The 21,558-nt window shown below is 40.5% G+C and overlaps 1 protein-coding gene across 7 annotated transcripts in view; it reads right to left on the bottom strand.

Moving 5' to 3' along the window:
- LOC128705515 (uncharacterized) overlaps window positions 1-21,558 on the bottom strand; it is a 246,038-nt gene that overhangs the window by 79,486 nt on the left and 144,994 nt on the right. For 6 of the 7 annotated variants that reach the window (XM_053800705.2, XM_053800711.2, XM_053800693.2 and 3 more), the window contains 3 exons: window positions 19,801-20,148; window positions 4,435-4,921; window positions 936-1,861 (listed from right to left, as the gene is read on the bottom strand). In XM_053800705.2, the coding sequence (XP_053656680.2) occupies window positions 936-1,861; window positions 4,435-4,921; window positions 19,801-20,148 (1,761 nt within the window). The remainder of the gene's footprint in view (window positions 1-935; window positions 1,862-4,434; window positions 4,922-19,800; window positions 20,149-21,558) is intronic. The other variant, XM_070092288.1, reaches the window with a different exon arrangement.

The following is a 21,558-nucleotide window of genomic DNA, read 5'->3' on the forward strand; positions in this document are numbered from 1 at the left end:
TGACCCACACTGGTTGAGCATTTCACATAAAAGAAAAATAATAAAGCTATATAAAAATACAGGAAACAAATCTTAGCACCATTAGCAAGAAGAAATAAGAAGCAGCAACTAAAATTAGAAAAATCAGTATCAAAAAGATATTAGAGTTGTAGAACAGTGAAATAAGATAAAAGAGGTAGACTGTGCCCAAATGACTAGGAATTGAATAAAAATATATAAACATTACTAAAAACTAAGCAGAGGACATCAGGAGTATAGATGTGCTTGTATAACAAGAAACAGGTTATGAAGTACATACATACATACGTACATACATTGGGAACGAGATGTGTGGGCTGTAACGTGTTTCAGTCATTAGATGCATGTGTTAACATAGGCAGTAAGTGTACAAGTTTTAGACCCTGTCAACCTTAATTATATACCAACAAGACTGTGCAACAATAACCACAATTCCCAACCCACATTTTCTCATCAGACATTCACAATATCTTATCTATCCAATTAAAACCCCTTTTTCCAAATCCATAAATGCAGCAACAGCTGTTTTCACTCATCCAACTATTGTTCACTTACATACTTCAATAGCCCACACATTCTCTTTCCTACTAAATCTTTGCTCATCCTCCATAATTCTACCCATATTACCTGTGACTGGTTTCAAAGGCTTTTCATTTTTGAGCAATGTTACTGTTCCTGACTGTACCATGGAGAGAAACACTCAAAAATGACACTTGCACAGTAATGCTTCCAAGAATGAACTTGTCCAGCTGTTCCTGTTTACTTATGTGTAATGACCCATTTTACCTATTTGTATGCTTTTAAGATGTATGAGGATTTTCTGTTTATGGTGAGCTCAGGAAGAACATGCAGACTCTTCTCACTAATAAAAAAAAAAAAAAAAAAAGTCAACTTTTAAACATAAAATTCATACTAACAAAGGCGGCTCTACTTCCCCTTCCACCTTCTTCTTACGGCCTCGTTTCTTAGCACCTGGAGAATCTTCTGCTGGCAGGGGCACACCTGTTTGCCCTGGGCCACCTTTGGTTACCTTGTTCTTCTTGATCTTCTTATCACTAGTATTTACAGAAGTGCCACTGGAGCTAGAGGTAGGGGCAGAGGTAGGTGTACTAGACACTGTGGAATCATCATCATCCTCATCATCATCATCATTTTCTGGAGTAGGAGTTGGAGTGGGAGTAGGAGCTGGAGTACACACACTAACTGCAGTAGATGCAGCTGCTAAAGGTGTTGCAGAGGTAGCAGCTGTAGAAATAGCAGCAACAATAGAAGAAGCAGTAGTAGTGGTGGTAGTGGTGGTAGTAGTAATAGTAGTAGTGGTAGTAGTAATAGTATCAGCAGCAGACACAGCAGTAGTAGTAGCAGTAAAAGCAGCAGCAGGAGCAGCAGCTGCAGTAGCAGCAGTAGTAACAGCAACAGCAGAAACAGTAGCAGGAGCAGCAGCAGCAACAGTAGTAACACCAGCAGTAGTGGTATTAGTAGCTGTAGTAGTAGTGGAAGCAACAGTAACAGTGGCATTAATAGTAGTAATAGTTTCAGTAGTGGCAGTAGCAGCAGTAGTGGTTGTAGTAGCAGTAGCATCAGCACAAAGAATTGTAGCAGTAGCAGCAGATATATTATTAGTAGCAAGAGCAGGAGGTACAGCAGGAGGAGGAGGAGGAGGAGGAGGAGGAGGAGGAGGAGCAGCAGGAGGAGCAGCAGCAGCAGCAGCAGCAGCAGCAGCAGCAGCACTACTACTGACAGAACGTTCTATCTTTGTTTTTCTTGTTGGTGTAGTCATCTTCTTTGTGCATTCTTCTTTCTCACGGCACTCCTCACGTTTAGATGATGATCGAGTCTGAGCCTAAGGTACAAAAATTAAAAAAATATAGATTTTCTGCTTATCAAATAATACTTACAACAATTTTTAAATGCTTTAAAATATATTTACATGCATGCCCAATGCAGAGGGAATATTCAGCCACTTTGACTCTACCAAAGCTATGTCTACAACTGCCGCTCCTCCCTTCCCCTGCAGTCCACTACCTTAGCATGTCTCCTGGTTGACAGAATGATCAGATTATTGATACTTGTTATCTGCTAATGATGTAGGCATCATACAAGGTAATAGTACTGAAAAATAGTGTGCTCTTCATCTTGGTTATTTTAGCTTACTTATTAAACCTATTATTAAACTTATTATTAAACTTATTAAACTTATTAAAGTGGGAGTTGTCACAGCTGCTCTTTGCTGATGACACTGTGCTCTTGGGAGATTCTGAAGAGAAGTTGCAGAGATTGGTGGATGAATTTGGTAGGGTGTGCAAAAGAAGAAAATTAAAGGTGAATACAGGAAAGAGTAAGGTTATGAGGATAACAAAAAGATTAGGTGATGAAAGATTGAATATCAGATTGGAGGGAGAGAGTATGGAGGAGGTGAATGTATTCAGATATTTGGGAGTGGACGTGTCAGCGGATGGGTCTATGAAAGATGAGGTGAATCATAGAACTGATGAGGGAAAAAGAGTGAGTGGTGCACTTAGGAGTCTGTGGAGACAAAGAACTTTGTCCTTGGAGGCAAAGAGAGGAATGTATGAGAGTATAGTTTTACCAACGCTCTTATATGGGTGTGAAGCATGGGTGATGAATGTTGCAGCGAGGAGAAGGCTGGAGGCAGTGGAGATGTCATGTCTGAGGGCAATGTGTGGTGTGAATATAATGCAGAGAATTCGTAGTTTGGAAGTTAGGAGGAGGTGCGGGATTACCAAAACTGTTGTCCACAGGGCTGAGGAAGGGTTGTTGAGGTGGTTCGGACATGTAGAGAGAATGGAGCGAAACAGAATGACTTCAAGAGTGTATCAGTCTGTAGTGGAAGGAAGGCGGGGTAGGGGTCGGCCTAGGAAAGGTTGGAGAGAGGGGGTAAAGGAGGTTTTGTGTGCGAGGGGCTTGGACTTCCAGCAGGTATGCGTGAGCGTGTTTGATAGGAGTGAATGGAGACAAATGGTTTTTAATACTTGACGTGCTGTTGGAGTGTGAGCAAAGTAACATTTATGAAGGGGTTCAGGGAAACCGGCAGGCCGGACTTGAGTCCTGGAGATGGGAAGTACAGTGCCTGCACTCTGAAGGAGGGGTGTTAATGTTGCAGTTTAAAAACTGTAGTGTAAAGCACCCTTCTGGCAAGACAGTGATGGAGTGAATGATGGTGAAAGTTTTTCTTTTTCGGGCCACCCTGCCTTGGTGGGAATCGGCCAGTGTGATAATAAAAATAAAAATTATTAAACCTCACATATTTTGCTAAGGCAATTTTGCATATTTTACTCTGCATTTTTTTTTTTTTTTTTGTAAAGCTAAATAATTATCACGTGTTGTAAAAAAAATTGTGAAGTACTGTTAGGCATGAATTATTTTTCTATGCCCTCCACATTTTAAGAAAAAAAGTAAATTAAACACTGACTAAGTTAAATGAAAAGACTATCTCTGCCAGGTATAATTAACCACTATGCAAAACTATTAGAATACTTATAATCATTCATCCTCAGTTCCCTCCTCATAGTATCTAAATGTATTCGGCACTCCTCTTTTAGAAAGTAAATATACAGGTGCACCTCGACTTATGAGGTTATGTTCTGACTAACCCAATCGAGTGAGCTTCAGTTCACTGCCATGCAGTGCAGCTCAAAGGCAGCAATGAAAGTGACACCAACACAAAAAACATAACCTTCCAAATGCTGGTGCAATGGGGAGTAGTCTACTTCACCTAATAAGTTGTGAAAGACTCACTTCCAGACTAGGAAGTTTTTTTTTTTTTTTTTTTAACATATTGGTCATCTCCCACCAAGGCTCAAGAAAGAAGGATACCTTACTAATGCTTTCTTCTTTTTACATTTAGTAATTTATACAGAAGGGCTTGCTCCCAGCATTTTAGTCGCCTCTTACGAGACACAGTGAAACCTGCTTATATAGGCCATAACAAATGGGATTACACTTGGAGAAAAAGGTAAAAGGTGTAACTGAGTTAAGGAGTAGTAGCGAGATCTCTCCTGTTATTGTAGGGTATTTTTCACAGGTTGTGTTCTAGTGCTTCATCATAGCTAACCCAGAAAGATTATCAGCCTAATTTTTGTTACCAAAAATTGCTAACATCCAAATATAAAAATTCACAATGAGTGGACAATTAGTTCCCAAACCAACCAACAAGCTACAGCACATGTAAAAAAACAATGCCAAATGGCAATACACAATTATTTCAAGATTCAAGTAAATCTGTTGTGATTTCCTCAAGGCACTGTAATGAAAAGGATAAACAAAAACTATAAGGTAGTTTACCTCTAGAGATAACTAATGACAGCTTATTAGCTGTGCCTGAAATTGCACTGCAACTGTCCCTCCATAAAGGTAAGAAAAATTAACCTTACAAAAATAATTAGAAAGTCTTACCATCTCTATCTCCTCCTCAGTGCTTCCCTCATCATTTTCTTCCTTTTCCTTTTTATCCTCTTTCTTATCATCCTTAGTACTTGAACGAGTTTTTATTTCTAAACTTTCAGCTTTATCCTCTTTAGTACTAGCTCGTGTCTTTACTTCTACACCTTCAGTTTTAGCTGCAGCAGCTCTAGTTTTTGCTTCAGATCTGGGGGTTCTAGGTTCTCTTAATCTTTCTTTCGGTGAGGATGACTCTCCTGATACATCTTTGGCACTAGCCGATTCCTTATTTCTGTCTTTGTTTACAGATGGTTCTCGAGACCTCTCCCGAGTTACCGCAGGCTCATGAGATCGCTCTCTTACCAAGCCAGGCTCTCGAGAGCGCTCCCGCGTCATAGCTGGCTCCCTAGACCTCTCTCTTGTTAACAATGGCTCTCTAGACCTTTCTCTTGTTACTGATGCTTCTTGATCACCAGCTTTGTGAGAATCTTGCTTGCTACTCCTGAAAGACAAAATTAAGGTAAGAAAATATGTATTTCATCATGAAATTTGACTTTATATGGACAAATACTTGTCGAATTTGTAAATATACTTTTCAACAGTAGCAAACTCAATCTGTAAAAATACATGTAAACACACCATTTACTCTTATTATGCTGCTAAGAGGAAACCAGATACAACTTTTATTGCCATGTTTTCTGTTTCTTATCAAGGTAGCATGACACAAATGATGAAATGTATTTATCATCATTCATTTACTAGCTGTTTTGCCAGAAGTGTGTGGACATAATTCAAATGACCTCACACTTCTGGTAAGATGACTACTGACTGATCAAGGTGAATCTTTACCTCTGAGCCACTACCTTGGAAGGAAATAGCCAATGCAGGAAAAAGAAAATAACATTGAAATGGTTGCTCTTTGTAGCTTAATGGAAGTATGTCAAGGTTAGTAAAATGTTTTGCAAATCTTTTTCTTTCTTTCAACAAACTGGCCAAATCCCACCAAAGCAGGGTGGCCCAAAAAGAAAAACAAAAGTTTCTCTTTTTAATTTTAGTAATGTATACAGGAGAAGGGGTTACTAGCCCCTTGCTCCCAGCATTTTAGTCACCTCTTACGACACGCATGGTTTACGGAGGAAGAATTCTGCTCCATTTATTTTACAAATGTAAATTGTAAATACAGGCTCTACTTACTTAATGATGGAGTTCCGTTCTTAAGACCATGTCGTTAAACAAATTCGTCACTAAGTGAGGAGAATACAGTGGAACCTCGGATTTCATCATTAATTCATTCCAGAAAGTCTGACGAAAACCAAATTTGACGAAAACTGAAGCAACATTTCCCATAAGAAATACAGTGGACCCCCAGATTAAGACATCATCTGAATAAGTAACAATCGGAATAAGTAACATATTTGCGTCAAAATATTGGCTCGGTGAACATCACTGAACTCGGTATAAGTCATTCGTGTCGGGGCCTGAGTTGCCCAGCGTGCCATTGTTTACCAGTCAGTGAGGACGATTCCACGCGTTAATATGATGCATTTTGTATTATTCCATTCTTTTTAGTGCTTTTAACTGCTAAATAAGCCACCATGGGCAGAAAGAAAGCTTCTAGTTCCAGCCAGCCCTTTGGTAAAGAGCTGAGAGAGAGGGAACAATGTGCCTTTTTTAGTGATTCTGCAATATGTATGATACTAAAGCAACTGGAGTCTATAAAGGCTATAGCACCAGTCAGCGATAAAGTGTAGCATTAACTGTAGCAAGTAAGTTAAGCGATTAATCGATAGAAAAAGGACAGCACGAAACTGACTCCTTCATTGTTGTTGGAGATATACAGGGCTACTGACTAACACCGCCACCTCTGCTGCCGCCTTCACCACCACTATGTAAGGCTCCTCTTTCAGTGGCCCTTATACACCCAACAACAAACATGCCACCACTCGTGACATTCTAATGCCATATTTTATTCATTCTAGAGCATATATCATGTTTCTATGTTATTAATATTGTTTATTATGTCATATAAGATGAATTGTGCTAGATAAATAAGCCGTATAGTTGATATTAGTGTCATATTGAAGGACTATCTTGTCCTGTCTCCCAAAACAATTGCTAACATATGCCAGAAACAGACCTCTCTGGAACACTCAATAGAGTGACAGGGGTCCAATGACTCTCAAGCTGGTCCTAGTGGCATTAAAAAACAAAGGAGAGAAGTAATTTGAAGTCTTTATGGAAGGGGATTACCCTTCCAAACAACTGTAAACTCCTCCATCCTCCCCTCCTCCCATCTTCCATACATCACCATGTCTTCAATAAAAGTAAGTGTGATGTTATTATTGTTTTATTCTTCATGTATCATTGTTTTCTGTGTGGGTATATGTATATTTCATGTGTAATACATGGACCCCCGCATAACGATTTCCGAATGCGACCAATTATGTAAGTGTATTTATGTAAGTGCATTTGGTGTATGTTTGGGGGTCTGAAATGACTAATCTACTTCACAATTTCCATCGGTAGAAAACATTTTTTTAATACTTAATCAGATTATGCTTATCCAGATGGCTTCTTATAAACTCAGCTATAATTGATTCTAATAATTTGCCTACTATAGATGTCACGCTTATTGGACGGTGTGGAAAAAGACACTTATGTCTGAAACAGATTAATTGGATTTCCATTATTTCTTATGGGGAAAATTAATTCGGAATACGTCACTCTCTCTGGAAAGAATTAATCTCATAATCCAGGGGTCCACTGTAATGTAAATCCAATTAATCAGTTCCAAACACCCAAAAATATTAACAAAAAATGCATTTTATAGAGAATAACTATAGTTTTACATACAGAAAACAATGAGAAATAAATATAAAGACTAATGAAATGGATAAATGAACATTTAACATCAGTTTTACCTTTATCGAAGACTCTTGTTGGTGTATGGAAGACGGCGAGGAGGGGAGAGAGAGAGGAGAGGTTATCTCTATCAATACCACCCATCAATACCACCCTCTACCACCATGATTACCACCCTCTATCATCACTACCACTCTCTACCACCATCACTACCACCCTCTACCATCATCATTACCACCCTCTACCACCATCACTACCACCCTCTACCACCATCACTACCACCCTCTACCACCATCACTACCACCCTCTACCACTATCACTACCACCCCCTACCACCATTGCTACCACCCTCTACCACCATCACTACCACCCTCTACCAGCATCACTACCACCCTCTGCCACCATCACTACCACCTGCCACCATCACTACCACCCTCTGCCACCATCACTACCACCCTCTATCACCACCACTACCACCATCACTACCACCCTCTACCACCATCACTACCACCTTCTGCCACCATCACTACCACCCTCTACCACCACCACTACCACCCTCTACCACCACCACTACCACCCTCTACCACCACCACCCTCTACCACCACCACTACCACCCTCTACCACCATCACTACCACCTTCTGCCACCATCACTACCATCCTCTACCACCCTCTGCCACCATCACTACCACCCTCTACCATCATCACTACCACCCTCTGCCACCACCACTACCACCCTCTACCACCATCACTACCACCTTCTGCCACCATCACTACCACCCTCTACCACCACCACTACCACCCTCTACCACCATCACTATCACCCTCTACCATCATCACTACCACCCTCTACCACCACCACTACCACCTTCTACCATCACTACCACCCTCTACCACCATCACTACCACCTTCTGCCACCATCACTACCACCCTCTACCATCATCACTATCACAACCACTACCACCTTCTACCACCATCACTACCACCCTCTACCACCACCACTACCACCTTCTACCATCACTACCACCCTCTACCACCATCACTACCACCTTCTGCCACCATCACTACCACCCTCTACCATCATCACTATCACCACCACTACCACCCTCTACCACCACCACTACCACCCTCTACCATCATCACTACCACCCTCTACCACCACCATTACCACTGTCAAGTGGGTTTTCGATAACGTGGATGGGTAAAAATACTCACGTAGGCTGGTAGCATGTATAATATATAACGGGGAGTATAGGAAGCGCCAACAGCCGACCTGCCTCTCTCTGCTCCCTATCTTCGACTGACTCTCAAGTGCCTACGGGTGAGGGGTGTTTGAAATCCTGCTATGGTCAGCAGCAATATGAATAATCAGTCAGTGATTCACGCAGACGGTTGGTAGTGAGTCATCTACTGGTACACTGGTTACTGGTAACTGGTTACTAGGAACTGGTACTACTACTGAGAGCTCGGCGACGCTTGAGACCACCTTCTACCATCATCACTATCACCCTCTACCACCATCACTACCACCTTCTACCACCCTTTACCACCATCACTACCACCTTCTGCCACCATCACTACCACCCTCTACCATCATCACTACCACCCTCTACCACCACCACTACCACCTTCTACCACCATCACTACCACCTTCTACCACCATCACTACCACCCTCTACCACCATCACTACTGCCTTCTGCCACCATCACTACCACCCTCTACTGACAAGAAAAAGCCAGACTGACTCAGAACACGTGGGATGCTTTGTGTGGGTGCGGGTGGACACATTCGGTATGGCAGATCACTATCAACTCGACGATAACCAAGGTGATGAATGAAAACTGGGACAAAATTTTGACAAAAAAAAAAAAAGTCGTTGAAAACCAAATTTGACGAAAACCAGGGCAAATAAAAACCAAGGTTCCACTGTACTATAATGGTAGTGAGTTTGTGTCAATCATCTTTGATACCGTTTTTATGTCACCATTGCACCATTTATAAAATTTCTGGTATATTTTTAAATGTTTATACAGTAGTATACTGTATACTGGAATAAACAGAATAGAGGAAATCAGCTCTAATATACATTATTTAGGAATGAATACTGGTCAGAGAGCCTGTCAGATGACTGAGGCGTTGGTAAATGATTATGTTGCTAAGTGAGGAGAAGATGTAATTAATGAAATACAATTCAAACCAGTTGGGAAAGGCTTGCAAACTTCCATGAACATTAATTGAATTATAGTATATTAAACATTTCAGTCACAAATCAGTCTCCATCATCAGGATTCGGTTCTGGAGTAGTATATAATACAGTGGACCCTCGACAAGCGATATTAATCCATTCCTGAGAGCTCATCATTAATCGAAATTATCGTTAGTCGAGTTAATTTTCCCCATAAGAAATAATGGAAATCAAATTAATCCGTGGAAGACACCCAAAAGTATTGAAAAAAAAAAAATTTACCAAATGAAATGCTAATTTTAATACACACAAACTAAAGAAGACATGCACAGTTACATGACACTTACCTTTATTGAAGATCTAGTGATGACTGATGGGATGGGAGGAGGGGAGATTGTTGATGGTGTTAGTGTTTAGAAAGGAAATCCCCTTCCATTAGGACTTGAGGTGGCAAGTCCTTTTTTGGGGTTACTTCCCTTCTTTTAATGCCACTAGGACCAGCTTGAGAGTCACTGGACCTCTGTCGCACAACATATCTGTCCATAGAGGCCTGTACCTCCTGTTCCTTTATGACATTCCTAAAGTGTTTCACAACATTGTCAGTGTCACAATTAAACACTTGTTCAGGTTTCAATTCTTCACTGTCTATGTACTCCTTGAATTCCTGCACATATTTTTCAGCTGCTTTTTGGTCCAAACTGGCAGCCTCACCATGCCTTATCACACTATGTATGCCACTACGATTCTTAAATCTCTCAAACCAACCTTTGCTGGCCTTAAATTCACTCACATCACCACTAGTTGTTGGCATTTTTCTAATTAAATCCTCATGCAACTTCCTAGCCTTTTCACATATGATCGCTTGGGTTCAATCCCAGCCGGGGTATGGTTTCTCCTGCTATCTGTTTTTCGTTTATCCACACCAATAACAGTCTCTCAACATCTTCTATTACTTGCGATCTCAGTTTCGAAAACATAGTTGCACCTTTGGCAAGAACAGCTTCCTTGATTGCCGTTTTCTTGGCTACAATAGCAGCGATGGTTGATTGGGGTTTTGTGTACAACCTGGCCAGCTCGGAGACACGCACTCCACTTTCATACTTAGCAATGATCTCTTTCTTCATATCCATAGTAATTCTCGCCCTTTTTGCTGTAGGGTTGGCACTAGAAGCTTTCTTGGGGCCCATGTTGACTTATTTTGCAGGTGCAATCACTAAAAAGGCTGTGATAATATGAAATGTTCCGATTGTATGCTTGGAAGTGACCACGGTGGCTGGCTGGCTTGTAAACACTGGCCAGAAGTGGACGCGTCTCAGACGGAACGAATAGTGTTGGTCGAGTTTTTTAGCGCTAGTCGAGGCAAAAATTTTGCGTTAAAATGTATCGTTGGTCGGATTTATCGTTAATCGATGCCATCGTTGGTCAAGGGTCCACTGTAATGGGCTTCTTAATAATAGATTTCGGCAATTTCGGTCAAAACTAATTGGCCATACAAACGCTCTCATTACTGCACAAAATGGACTAAAGTCCATAATTCTATATTTTGTCCATAGTGACAGTGTCTGGCACAGATGACATGGGTCTGAAAATACATCTGCTGTATCAAGTCAGACATCTGTAGCTACATTATACCCAAGAATATAAACCTCTTGGAAGAAATGGGGTAACAGTTGAGAATGCCTGTTACTGCAGAATGGGAGAGAGTTGCATTTTACAAATAAGGAGCTTTAGCTCTTCAAATATCAATTGGAAATAAAAATTTAATTTTCTGAATTTGGGAGAAGTCTGATTACGAGGAATACAGTGGAACCTTGGTTTTCGTATGCCCTAGTTTGTATGGAAAACTATAGTTACTCTCTACAAATTATATTTTTTGTTAATATTTTTGGGTGTCTGAAATGGATTAATTGAATTTACACAGTGGTGGGAACAGTTCTGCTAACTGCTAATTAGTGGAACTAACTTTTTGTTTAGAGAATTAGCATTTCCGCTAACTTCGAAAAATGTAAGCAGACCAATTAGCTTCCGCTAAATAAAGTCCCGCTAACTCTGAGTCCGCTAAAAAAAAAATCATACATTTTTGGTAATTGGAAAGGAAAGCCTTTTCAACAGCGCACGGGTTTGTTCCTGTCTATTGTGGGCATTTCTCCAACAGTAAGGCATGCTATTGGCTGACTACATGTAAACGTGACTTGTCAACGCAGCAGCAGCAGCAGCATCTGAGCAGCACTGTTATGGTCTTACAGTGTCAGCAATCGCCGGGGTGCGCTGTCGCTCATCATTGTGAACCGGGGAGACATTTCTGTTCCGCCTGAAGGTATTGTTGAGGAGTTTGCAGCGGCTGTGGTTGAAGCAGAGGCCACTCAGGCTGAGGGCCATGAGTGGCAGAACCAGTGGCCCCACCTGGATGACTATTTTGTCCTCAAGTCAGGGGATACGAAGAATGCCAACATTTTGTACTTCCTGTGCGTCATGTGCCAGAGATTGTGGACCTATTCATCTGCAACATGCTACCACTGCATGTAGTGGAATCCCCCACCTTTGTTAGCCTGATCAACATGCTGAACCCCGGCAAGACGTCTATGTCCCACCACATCCCAGGAAGGAGGATTTTGGTTAGCCATAAACAGCTGGAGGAGTATCTTATAAGGTATTTGTGAGTTACAAGCACTTATTAAACTAGTACTATAGCTTTTTCATGAGTATTGCAAGTTATGACAGTTTAGAAGTACAGTATCTTTCCCAGTGAAGTAAAACTACCTGAGTACTGTACTTAGAGTAACTGATGATGCTACGAGTAATGTATTGTTATCAGACTGTAGTGAAACAACAGTAATAACAGACTTCAGTAGTTAAATAAAAGTAGTGGGCAATTTCAGTACTTTTTAAAAAGTAAATACCGAAAAAATTTAATTAAGTACAGCACTTGAGTAGTTTTACTTCATTACTTTACAACACTGGTACTTGTACTCGAGTATTAAAGATGAGTACTGTTTGCAACCTAAAAAACTCAATCTGTTCAGGTGCTATAAGGCTTCAATACAGCGACAAGTGTGTCCTTGTTGGTCGCTCACATTATATCACAAAATTAAACAATCGTTATTTTCGTATTAACGGCACTTTATTATCATATGACCTTGGCATTCTATATCTTATTATGAACCGCTCCAGGTCTGTTCTAAAAGTCTTAAAAGTAAAAGACCAAACAACTAAACCAAATCTGATTTCACATGAAAAAGTTTGCAGTTAGCATTTAGTGTTAGCTTCCACTAAATTTTTGGCCATTTAGCAGTTTAGAGTTAGCAGAGCTAATTTTTTAGCTAGCGGATTAGCGGTTAGTGAAGCTAATTTTTCAGTTAGCTGTGCCCACCACTAAACTTACATTATTTCTTTTTTTTATTTTTATTAACACACTGGCCGACTCCCACCAAGGCAGGGTGGCCCAAAAAAGAAAAACTTTCACCATCATTCACTCCATCACTGTCTTGCCAGAAGGGTGCTTTACACTACAGTTTTTAAACTGCAACATTAACACCCCTCCTTCAGAGTGCAGGCACTGTACTTCCCATCTCCAGGACTCAAGTCCGGCCTTATAGAGAATAACTATAGTTTTCTCCATGGGGAAGTGGAACAAAATTCTTCCTCCGTAAGCCATGCGTGTCATAAGAGGCGACTAAAATGCCGGGAGCAAGGGGCTAGTAACCCCTTCTCCTGTATATATTACTAAATTTAAAAGGAGAAACTTTCGTTATTCCTTTTGGGCCACCCCACCTCAGTGGGATACGGCTGGTGCATTGAAAGAAAAGAACTATAGTTTTATGTATAAACTAAGGAATACGAAACCGAGGTTCCACTGTACGTATTACTATATTTGTTACGTATTTTACTGGGTACTTTTTTTTTTTTTTTTAAATTTTACATACTACATAAAATTCTGCATCAAGATAGGCTTACTCAAGAAGAAAATACATTCATTATTATTCATTCAGTAACTTTACTGCTAGAAGTGCACGAATATCTAGATTCAAATGACCCCTTTGAACTATAACAACCCCACCCATTGTTCACAGCATAAGCACTACACTTCCTATTTCCGTAATTAACCCTTTGACTGTCGCAACCCCCAATCCTGAGGTGTCTCCTGGTGTCGCAAAATTTAAAAAAAAAAAATTATTTTTTCTTATGAAATGATAGAGAATCTTTTCCCGATTGTAATGACACCAAAAAAACGAAATTTGATGGAAAACTGACGGAATTATGCTCTCGCGAAGTTAGCGACCTCAGCGCTGTTTACAAATCGGCGATTTTGCCCACTTTGAGCCCTATTTTCGGCTAATTCCATTGTTCCAGTCGCCCAAACTCATAGCTATTTCTTTAGAACTTCATTTTTTCTATCGATTGAGTACAAGAAACTGCCCATTTACTGATTTCAACTACCTGATAATGTGGTCAGAAATTTGTAATTTGGCCAATTTCACGAAAACTAAAAAATATGACAATTTCAAAATAAGGTCCAGAATGAACAATGCAGACATTCCAGGCTCTAAAATAACGTTTTCTTTGTTCATCAGTCACGTCTCCAGGCCCCTCTGATATTACTCTTGCTTTCTATTTTGAATTTTTATTCAAACAAAAAATATTAGACTTACTATTATGCAGACTACTGCAATGCTGTAATAACTGTATAAATAACATCAACCCATTCATGACTGCATATTAGAATGGCTAGTTGGACATTTATTGGACAATGGCATCATTTGTTTACTTTTGAACATTGGCAAAAATCAAACATTTCCCCTACTTTGAGCTCCATTTCTAGGTTCTTTTTATAGTAAAATCAATCAAAAACACCTCTATTTCTGTAATATGTTTCCCATTCTATCAAATGAGACCAAGAAAACGAGAATACAACCATAAATACTATACGAAAATAGACCACAAAGTCGGCATTTTAATTAAAAAAAAACGGTTGGAGTTTTTTTTTTTCTCATTATGCACTGCGTGCTCCAGGATTTTTTTTTATATGGTGCACACTGACCACACAGACCCATTCTCTCACATGTGGGCCTACCAGCTTTCTCCTGCTTGATTTGAAGCCGCTAGAATTTATGAGTATATATACGTCAAACACGGCACCTCGTAAAACGTATATATACGACCGCGACAGTCAAAGGGTTAAGTCCAGCTAGCCCGTTTTCCAAGAATCATACCATGTTACCCTGTTCACACTCCAATAACCCACAGTTCCCAAAAACCAAATGCTCCCACTCACTCCACTCTAACATACTCACACATACCTCTTGAATGTTCAAATCCTCCTTCACCCTCAACCCTCTTCCTTACCCTTCCTGGGTTATTCAGCACCATCATGCCTGTCCACTCTGGATTTATACACCCTCCTGATCAATCTCTTTCCTCTATCCTTTTTTTTTTTTTTCAACAAGTCAGCCATCTCCCACCGAGGCAGGGTGACCCAAAAAGAAAGAAAATCCCCAAAAAGAAAATACTTTCATCATCATTCAACACTTTCACCTCACTCACACATAATCACTGTTTTTGCAGAGGTGCTCAGAATACAACAGTTTAGAAGTATGTATATACATATAAAGATACACAACATATCCCTCCAAACTGCCAATATCCCAAAACCCCTCCTTTAACCCTTAAACTGTGCAAACAGATCTACGTTCACATGCGTAGGGCTCCAAAAGTAGATCTATGTTTTTTAACATACAGTGGACCCCTGGCATTCGATGGCATCGGTATACGTTAAATCCGGTATTCGATACATTTTAACACAAAAATTTTGCCTCGCCACTTGTTAAAAAAAACGCCACATGCGATTCGTCTGGGATACGTCCACATGAGTGCCAGTTTTTACAAGCCAGCCAGTGTGCTCGCATCTAAGTATACATTCGGTACATTCCATATTATCACAGTGTTTTTGGTGCTTGTTTCTGCAAAATAAGTCACCATGGGCCCCAAGAAAGCTTCTAGTGCCAAACTGTGCTATGCCAGTTGTGGAATCCATTGTGCCTACTTCAAAAATTAAGGAAATGTGTGCAAAGTGGGTTGAGCTGCAAACCTTTATGGATGAAAATCACCCTAACACAGCTATTGCAAGCCATGCTGGTGACTATTACAATGACAATGTTGTGGCCCATTTTAGATGAATCATAAAGGAATGGGAGGTACAGAGCTCTATGGACAGATTTGTTGTGCGACAGAGGTCCAGTGACTCTCAAGCTGGTCCTAGTGGCATTAAAAGAAGAAGGGAAGTAACCCCAGAAAAGGACTTGCTACCTCAAGTCCTAATAGAAGGGGATTCCCCTTCTAAACATTAACAACTTCGACACTCTCCCCTCCTCCCATCCCATCAATCACCACCTGATCTTCATTAAAGGTAAGTGTCATGTATTCTATTGTCAGTAGAGTACTACTAACTGTGCATGTCTTCTTCAGTTTGTGTGCATTAAACTTAATATTTCATGTGGTGAAACTTTTTTTTTTATACTTTTGGGTGTCTTGCACGGATTAATTTGATTTCCATTATTTCTTATGGGGAAAATTAATTCGCCTTCCGATAATTTTGGCATACGATGAGCTCTCAGGAACGGATTAATATCGTATGCCGGGGGTCCACTGTATTTTCAAATATAAAAAAAAAATGTAGATCAAAGTTTTTTTTACATGTTTTCAAATGTAAAAAAAAAAAGAAAAAGAAGCTCTGCGTTTTTTTTACATACTTTCAAATGTTGAAAAAACGTAGATCTATGTTTGGACAGTTTAAGGGCTAAAGTACAGGCATTGTACTTCCTACTTCCAGGACTCAAGTCTGGCTATATAAAATAACCGGTTTCCCTGAATCCCTTCACTAAATATTACCCTGCTCACACTCCAACAGCTCGTCAGGTCCCAAATACCATTCGTCTCCATTCACCCCTATTTAACACACTCACGCACACTTGCATGCGTGAGCGTGTTGATGAGATGAGGCATTGATGAGATCAGGTACTGATGAGAACTGCATGAATCAGAGTGAACCACTAGCAAACTGTGCAACATGCTAGCCCTCAAGGTTAACAGGTATAGGATGTCAAGATTTTTTTTTTTTTTTTTTTAACACACTGGCCATCTTCCACTGAGGTAGGGTGACCCAAAAAAGAAACACTTTCACCATCATTCACAATATCACTGTCTTGCCAGAGGCACTCAAATACAATAGTTTAGATGTCATTCTAAACAGCCAATATCCCAAACCCCTACTTTGAAGTGTAGGCATTGTACTTCCCACCTCCAGGAGTCAAGTATGGCTAACCGGGTTCCATGAATCCCTTCAAAAAATATTAATTTTCTCACGCTCCAACAGCTCATCAAGTCCCAAACACCATGTGTTTCCACTCACTCCTATCTATCATGCTCACACATGCCTACTATACATCAAGAATACTAGCGTGAAATACATTCACAAAGGCAACATGCCTCAAACTCCCCTTAAACTTTAAAATACACAGTAAAAAACATTTTTTTTTTGGCACGTTCTTTTAAACATGATGCTCCCAAGGAATCATACACAATGGTGGGTAATCCACAAAACTATGTACAGTGGACCCTCGACTAACGCTATTAATCCGTTCCTGAGAGCTCATCGTTAGTCAAAATTATAGTTAGTCAAGTTAATTTTCCCCATAAGAAATAATGGAAATCAAATTAATCTGCATAGGACACCCCAAAGTATGAAAAAAAAATTGTTTTTACCACATGAAATATTAATTTTAATACACACAAACTGAAGAAGACATGCACAGTTACATGACACTTACCTTTATTGAAGATCAGGTGATGATTGATGGGATGGGAAGAGGGGAGAGTGTTGATGGTCTTAGTGTTTAGAAGGGGAATCCCTTTCCATTAGGACTTGAGGTGGCAAGTCCTTTTCCGGGGTTACTTCCCTTCCCTTTAAATCTCTCAAACCAACCTTTGCTGGCCTTAAATTCACTCACATCACCACTAGTTGCTGGCATTTTTTTAATTAAATCATCATGCAACTTCCTAGCCTTTTCACATATGATTGCTTGAGAGATGCTATCTCCTGCTATCTGTTTTTCGTTTATCCACACCAATAACAGTCTCTCAACATCTTCGAGTACTTGCGATCTCAGTTTCGAAAACATAGTTGCACCTTTGGCAAGAACAGCTTCCTTGATTGCCGTTTTCTTGCCCACAATAGTAGCGATGGTTGATTGGGGTTTTGTGTACAACCTGGCCAGCTCGGAGACACGCACTCCACTTTCATACTTAGCAATGATCTCTTTCTTCATTTTTTTTTTCAACAAGTTGGCCGTCTCCCACCGAGGCAGGGTGACCCAAAAAAGAAAGAAAATCCCCAAAAAGAAAATACTTTCATCATCATTCAACACTTTCACCACACTCGCACATTATCACTGTTTTTGCAGAGGTGCTCAGAATACAACAGTCTAGAAGCATACACATATAAAGATACACAACATATCCCTCCAAACTGCCAATATCCCAAACCCCTCCTTTAAAGTGCAGGCATTGTACTTCCCATTTCCAGGACTCAAGTCCGACTATATGAAAATAACCGGTTTCCCTGAATCCCTTCACTAAATATTACCCTGCTCACACTCCAACAGATCGTCAGGTCCCAAGTACCATTCGTCTCCATTCACTCCTATCTAACACGCTCTCACCCTTTTTGCTGTAGGGTTGGCACTAGAAGCTTTCTTGGGGCCCATGGTGACTTATTTTGCAGGTGCAATCACTGAAAAGGCTGTGATAATATGAAATGTTCCGATTGTATGCTTGGAAGCGACCGCGGTGGCTGGCTGGCTTGTAAACACTGGCCAGAAGTGGACGTGTCTCAGACGGAACGAATAGTGTTGGTCGAGTTTTTTAGCGCTAGTCGAGGCAAAATTTTTGCATTAAAATGTATAGCTAGTCGGATTTATCATTAATCGATGCCATCGTTGGTCGAGGGTCCACTGTATTTGCAAACACAAGAAATTAAGACAATTCTTTACTTAAATATGGGTAAAATATTAGTTCACTATACAGCAGCAGTAAGAGAGGTGAAAATGTTCCATTCGGGTTGGTTATACTGGGAATATGATGATGATGGAGAAGTGACGAATAAAAAGACTGAGGCAAAATGTTAACTTAAATCCCATGTGAAAGCAATGCATAAAGTATGTAGTTGCAAAGGTTCAACCTTAGCTCCTAGCCCAGCCTCTCAACTTGCTGCTTGCCAGGTTCACTCTCTTAGCCTCATGGGCCCTATTTTTAAAACTATTTACGGTACGTGCCTTCACCACTTCATCAAGTTCATTACACTTCCCGACCACTCTGAAACTAACATCTCTGACTCGCCTGTCTTTAGCTTCCAGCTGTGCCCCCGAATGCCTCTCTGCCATATCAATTCCTGAGTATTTTATATGTTGTTACATCTTTCCAGAAGAACCTTTAGCCTTTCCTCACAGCTCATACCCTTAGCTCTAGCTGGTGGTGGCAACAAGCATGTTGCCTTAATTCTGCTTTCATACTTACAATTTATATAGTGATACAGACAACACACACGTGGGAAAGATACTAATGAGCCTAAAGAACAAGTTTAAAATTACCACTTTAATATTATTATAATATTAATGGGACAGTGCTAAACCTGTAGAGGCCGTGTAGTGCCTAAAGGTAATAAGGTTCAATCCAAGAAAGGTGAGGGCAGCTCCAATTCCTTGGCACAAGAACATTTCATTAGCATAATAGCACCTCCTTGGAAGAAACTACTACATTACAGATTACTGAAAGGCTATATTAATACTAACCATTACAGAGCTATGCAAGGCACTGTAAGCCCCACTACTAGTCAACTCTGACCTTACAGCTGACTAGCCCTAACTCTTACTCTCCTTTTTAACACACTAGTTATCTTCCCTCAAAGTAAGGAAGCCCAAAAGAAGAAACACATTCACTCCTCAAATGTCTTGCTAAGGACTGTGCAGGAATCACAATACAAATAACCCACTAAAGTGCAACACCCTTGCAAATGTGCTGGCATGCCTGGTTGATCAGGCCCTGATCCACCACAAGGCCTGGTTGTGGACCAGGTCTCAGGGGTGCTGACCCTTGGAATACCCTCCAGGTATGCCCTTCCCACCACCTAATTGCTGTGGGAGTGCAAGTCTGCCAATATGTATGAAAGTACCACAACTACCAGACAGTGTTTCCTTGAAGCCCCCTGACCTAAGAAAACTTTACAATAAAAACCAACTTGTTAAAACACTGCCGATAAATGAACAGAGAACACAATACTCACTTTGCACTTCTGGTGTCTTCTTTTTTCTTTTCAATATCTTTTCTATCGGTTTCTTTTTTATCTGGCTCTCTCTTTTCTCCTTCCTTTTTCTCATCAACTTTTTTGCTATCTTCCTTATCACTCTTTTTTTTCTCAACTTTCTTAACCTCCTCCTCCTCTTCTTTCTTTTCAGTTTCATCCTCTGTTGAGTCACAACTATCATTTTCTTTCTTTTTACAAGCACGAGGTGTTCGATCACAGTCACGAATCAAGCTTCGGCCAGAACGGTGTCTTGTGCGAGAGCCCCGTGGATTACTCACCATAGTGCAGCCAAGTTTACGATAAAATTCCTCAAAACTTTGGAGGTACCTGCAAGAAGGAGACAAAAAAAGGATAATAATCCAGGAAAGATGTATAACAAAACCATGGATGAAACAAGATTTCACTTATTAAACATTCTCCATTACATACAAATGAGTTGATGAACAAAATTCAGCCAACTGGTAAATTATTTTGATGCAAGAGAAATTCGTGTCTTGACTTGCTCTGTGTTCTAGGCAACATCCTGCATATTCAATATTCCTGTATATTACCAGTGAATTAACACTAAAATGTACAGTTACAGTGATTCACCTTCTATCCAACATCCAACTTTCTTTTGATACACCAGCCACCTCCCACCAAAGTAGGGTGACACAAAGGAGTTTAAACACTTTCAACATTTCTCACTCCATTACTGTATTGCCAGAAGTATGCTGACATTACAGAACAGATGCCACTCCAATCCGCAATATCCCCACCCCTCCGTCAGAGTGCTGGCACTGTACTTTCCACCTCCAGGACCCAGTCCAGCTAACTGGTTTCTGTGAATCCCTTTGTAAATGTTACCTTGCCTACACTCCAATAGCACATTGTCATAAAAATCACTTGATTCCACTCATTCCTATCTAACATACTCACACACTTGTTGGATATCCAAGCCCCTCGCATACAAAACCTTCTTTATCCCTTCCCTACAATCTTTCCAAGGAAGACCCCCTACCCTTCCTTCCCTAGACTGCAGATTTTGTCTTCTTTTAACACAGCAACTGCTTCCCACCAAAGTAGGGTGACCCTAAAAAAGAAGAAACACCTTAACCAGAAGCACATTGACTGATACTACAATTCAAAAACCGCAACCTATCTCCACCCCTTCTTCAGAATGCATGCACTGTACTTTCTACCTCCAGGACTCAAGTCTAGCAAACTGATTTCCCTGAATCCCTTCATAAATATTACAAATTTATTATTTTTATAATTTGTTTTTTTTATTATCACACTGGCCGATTCCCACCAAGGCAGGGTGGCCCGAAAAAGAAAAACTTTCACCATCATTCACTCCATCACTGTCTTGCCAGAAGGGTGCTTTACACTACAGTTTTTAAACTGCAACATTAACACCCCTCCTTCAGAGTGCAGGCACTGTACTTCCCATCTCCAGGACTCAAGTCCGGCCTGCCGGTTTCCCTGAACCCCTTCATAAATGTTACTTTGCTCACACTCCAACAGCACGTCAAGTATTAAAAACCATTCGTCTCCATTCACTCCTATCAAACACGCTCACGCACGCCTGCTGGAAGTCCAAGCCCCTAGCACACAAAATCTCCTTTACCCCCTCCCTCCAACCTTTCCTAGGCTGACCCCTACCCCACCTTCCTTCCACTACAGACTGATACACTCTTGAAGTCATTCTGTTTCGCTCCATTCTCTCTACATGTCCGAACCACCTCAACAACCCTT

The sequence above is a fragment of the Cherax quadricarinatus genome, chromosome 3 (genome assembly GCF_038502225.1).
Source record: "Cherax quadricarinatus isolate ZL_2023a chromosome 3, ASM3850222v1, whole genome shotgun sequence".
In the NCBI taxonomy this organism is placed as follows: domain Eukaryota; kingdom Metazoa; phylum Arthropoda; class Malacostraca; order Decapoda; family Parastacidae; genus Cherax; species Cherax quadricarinatus.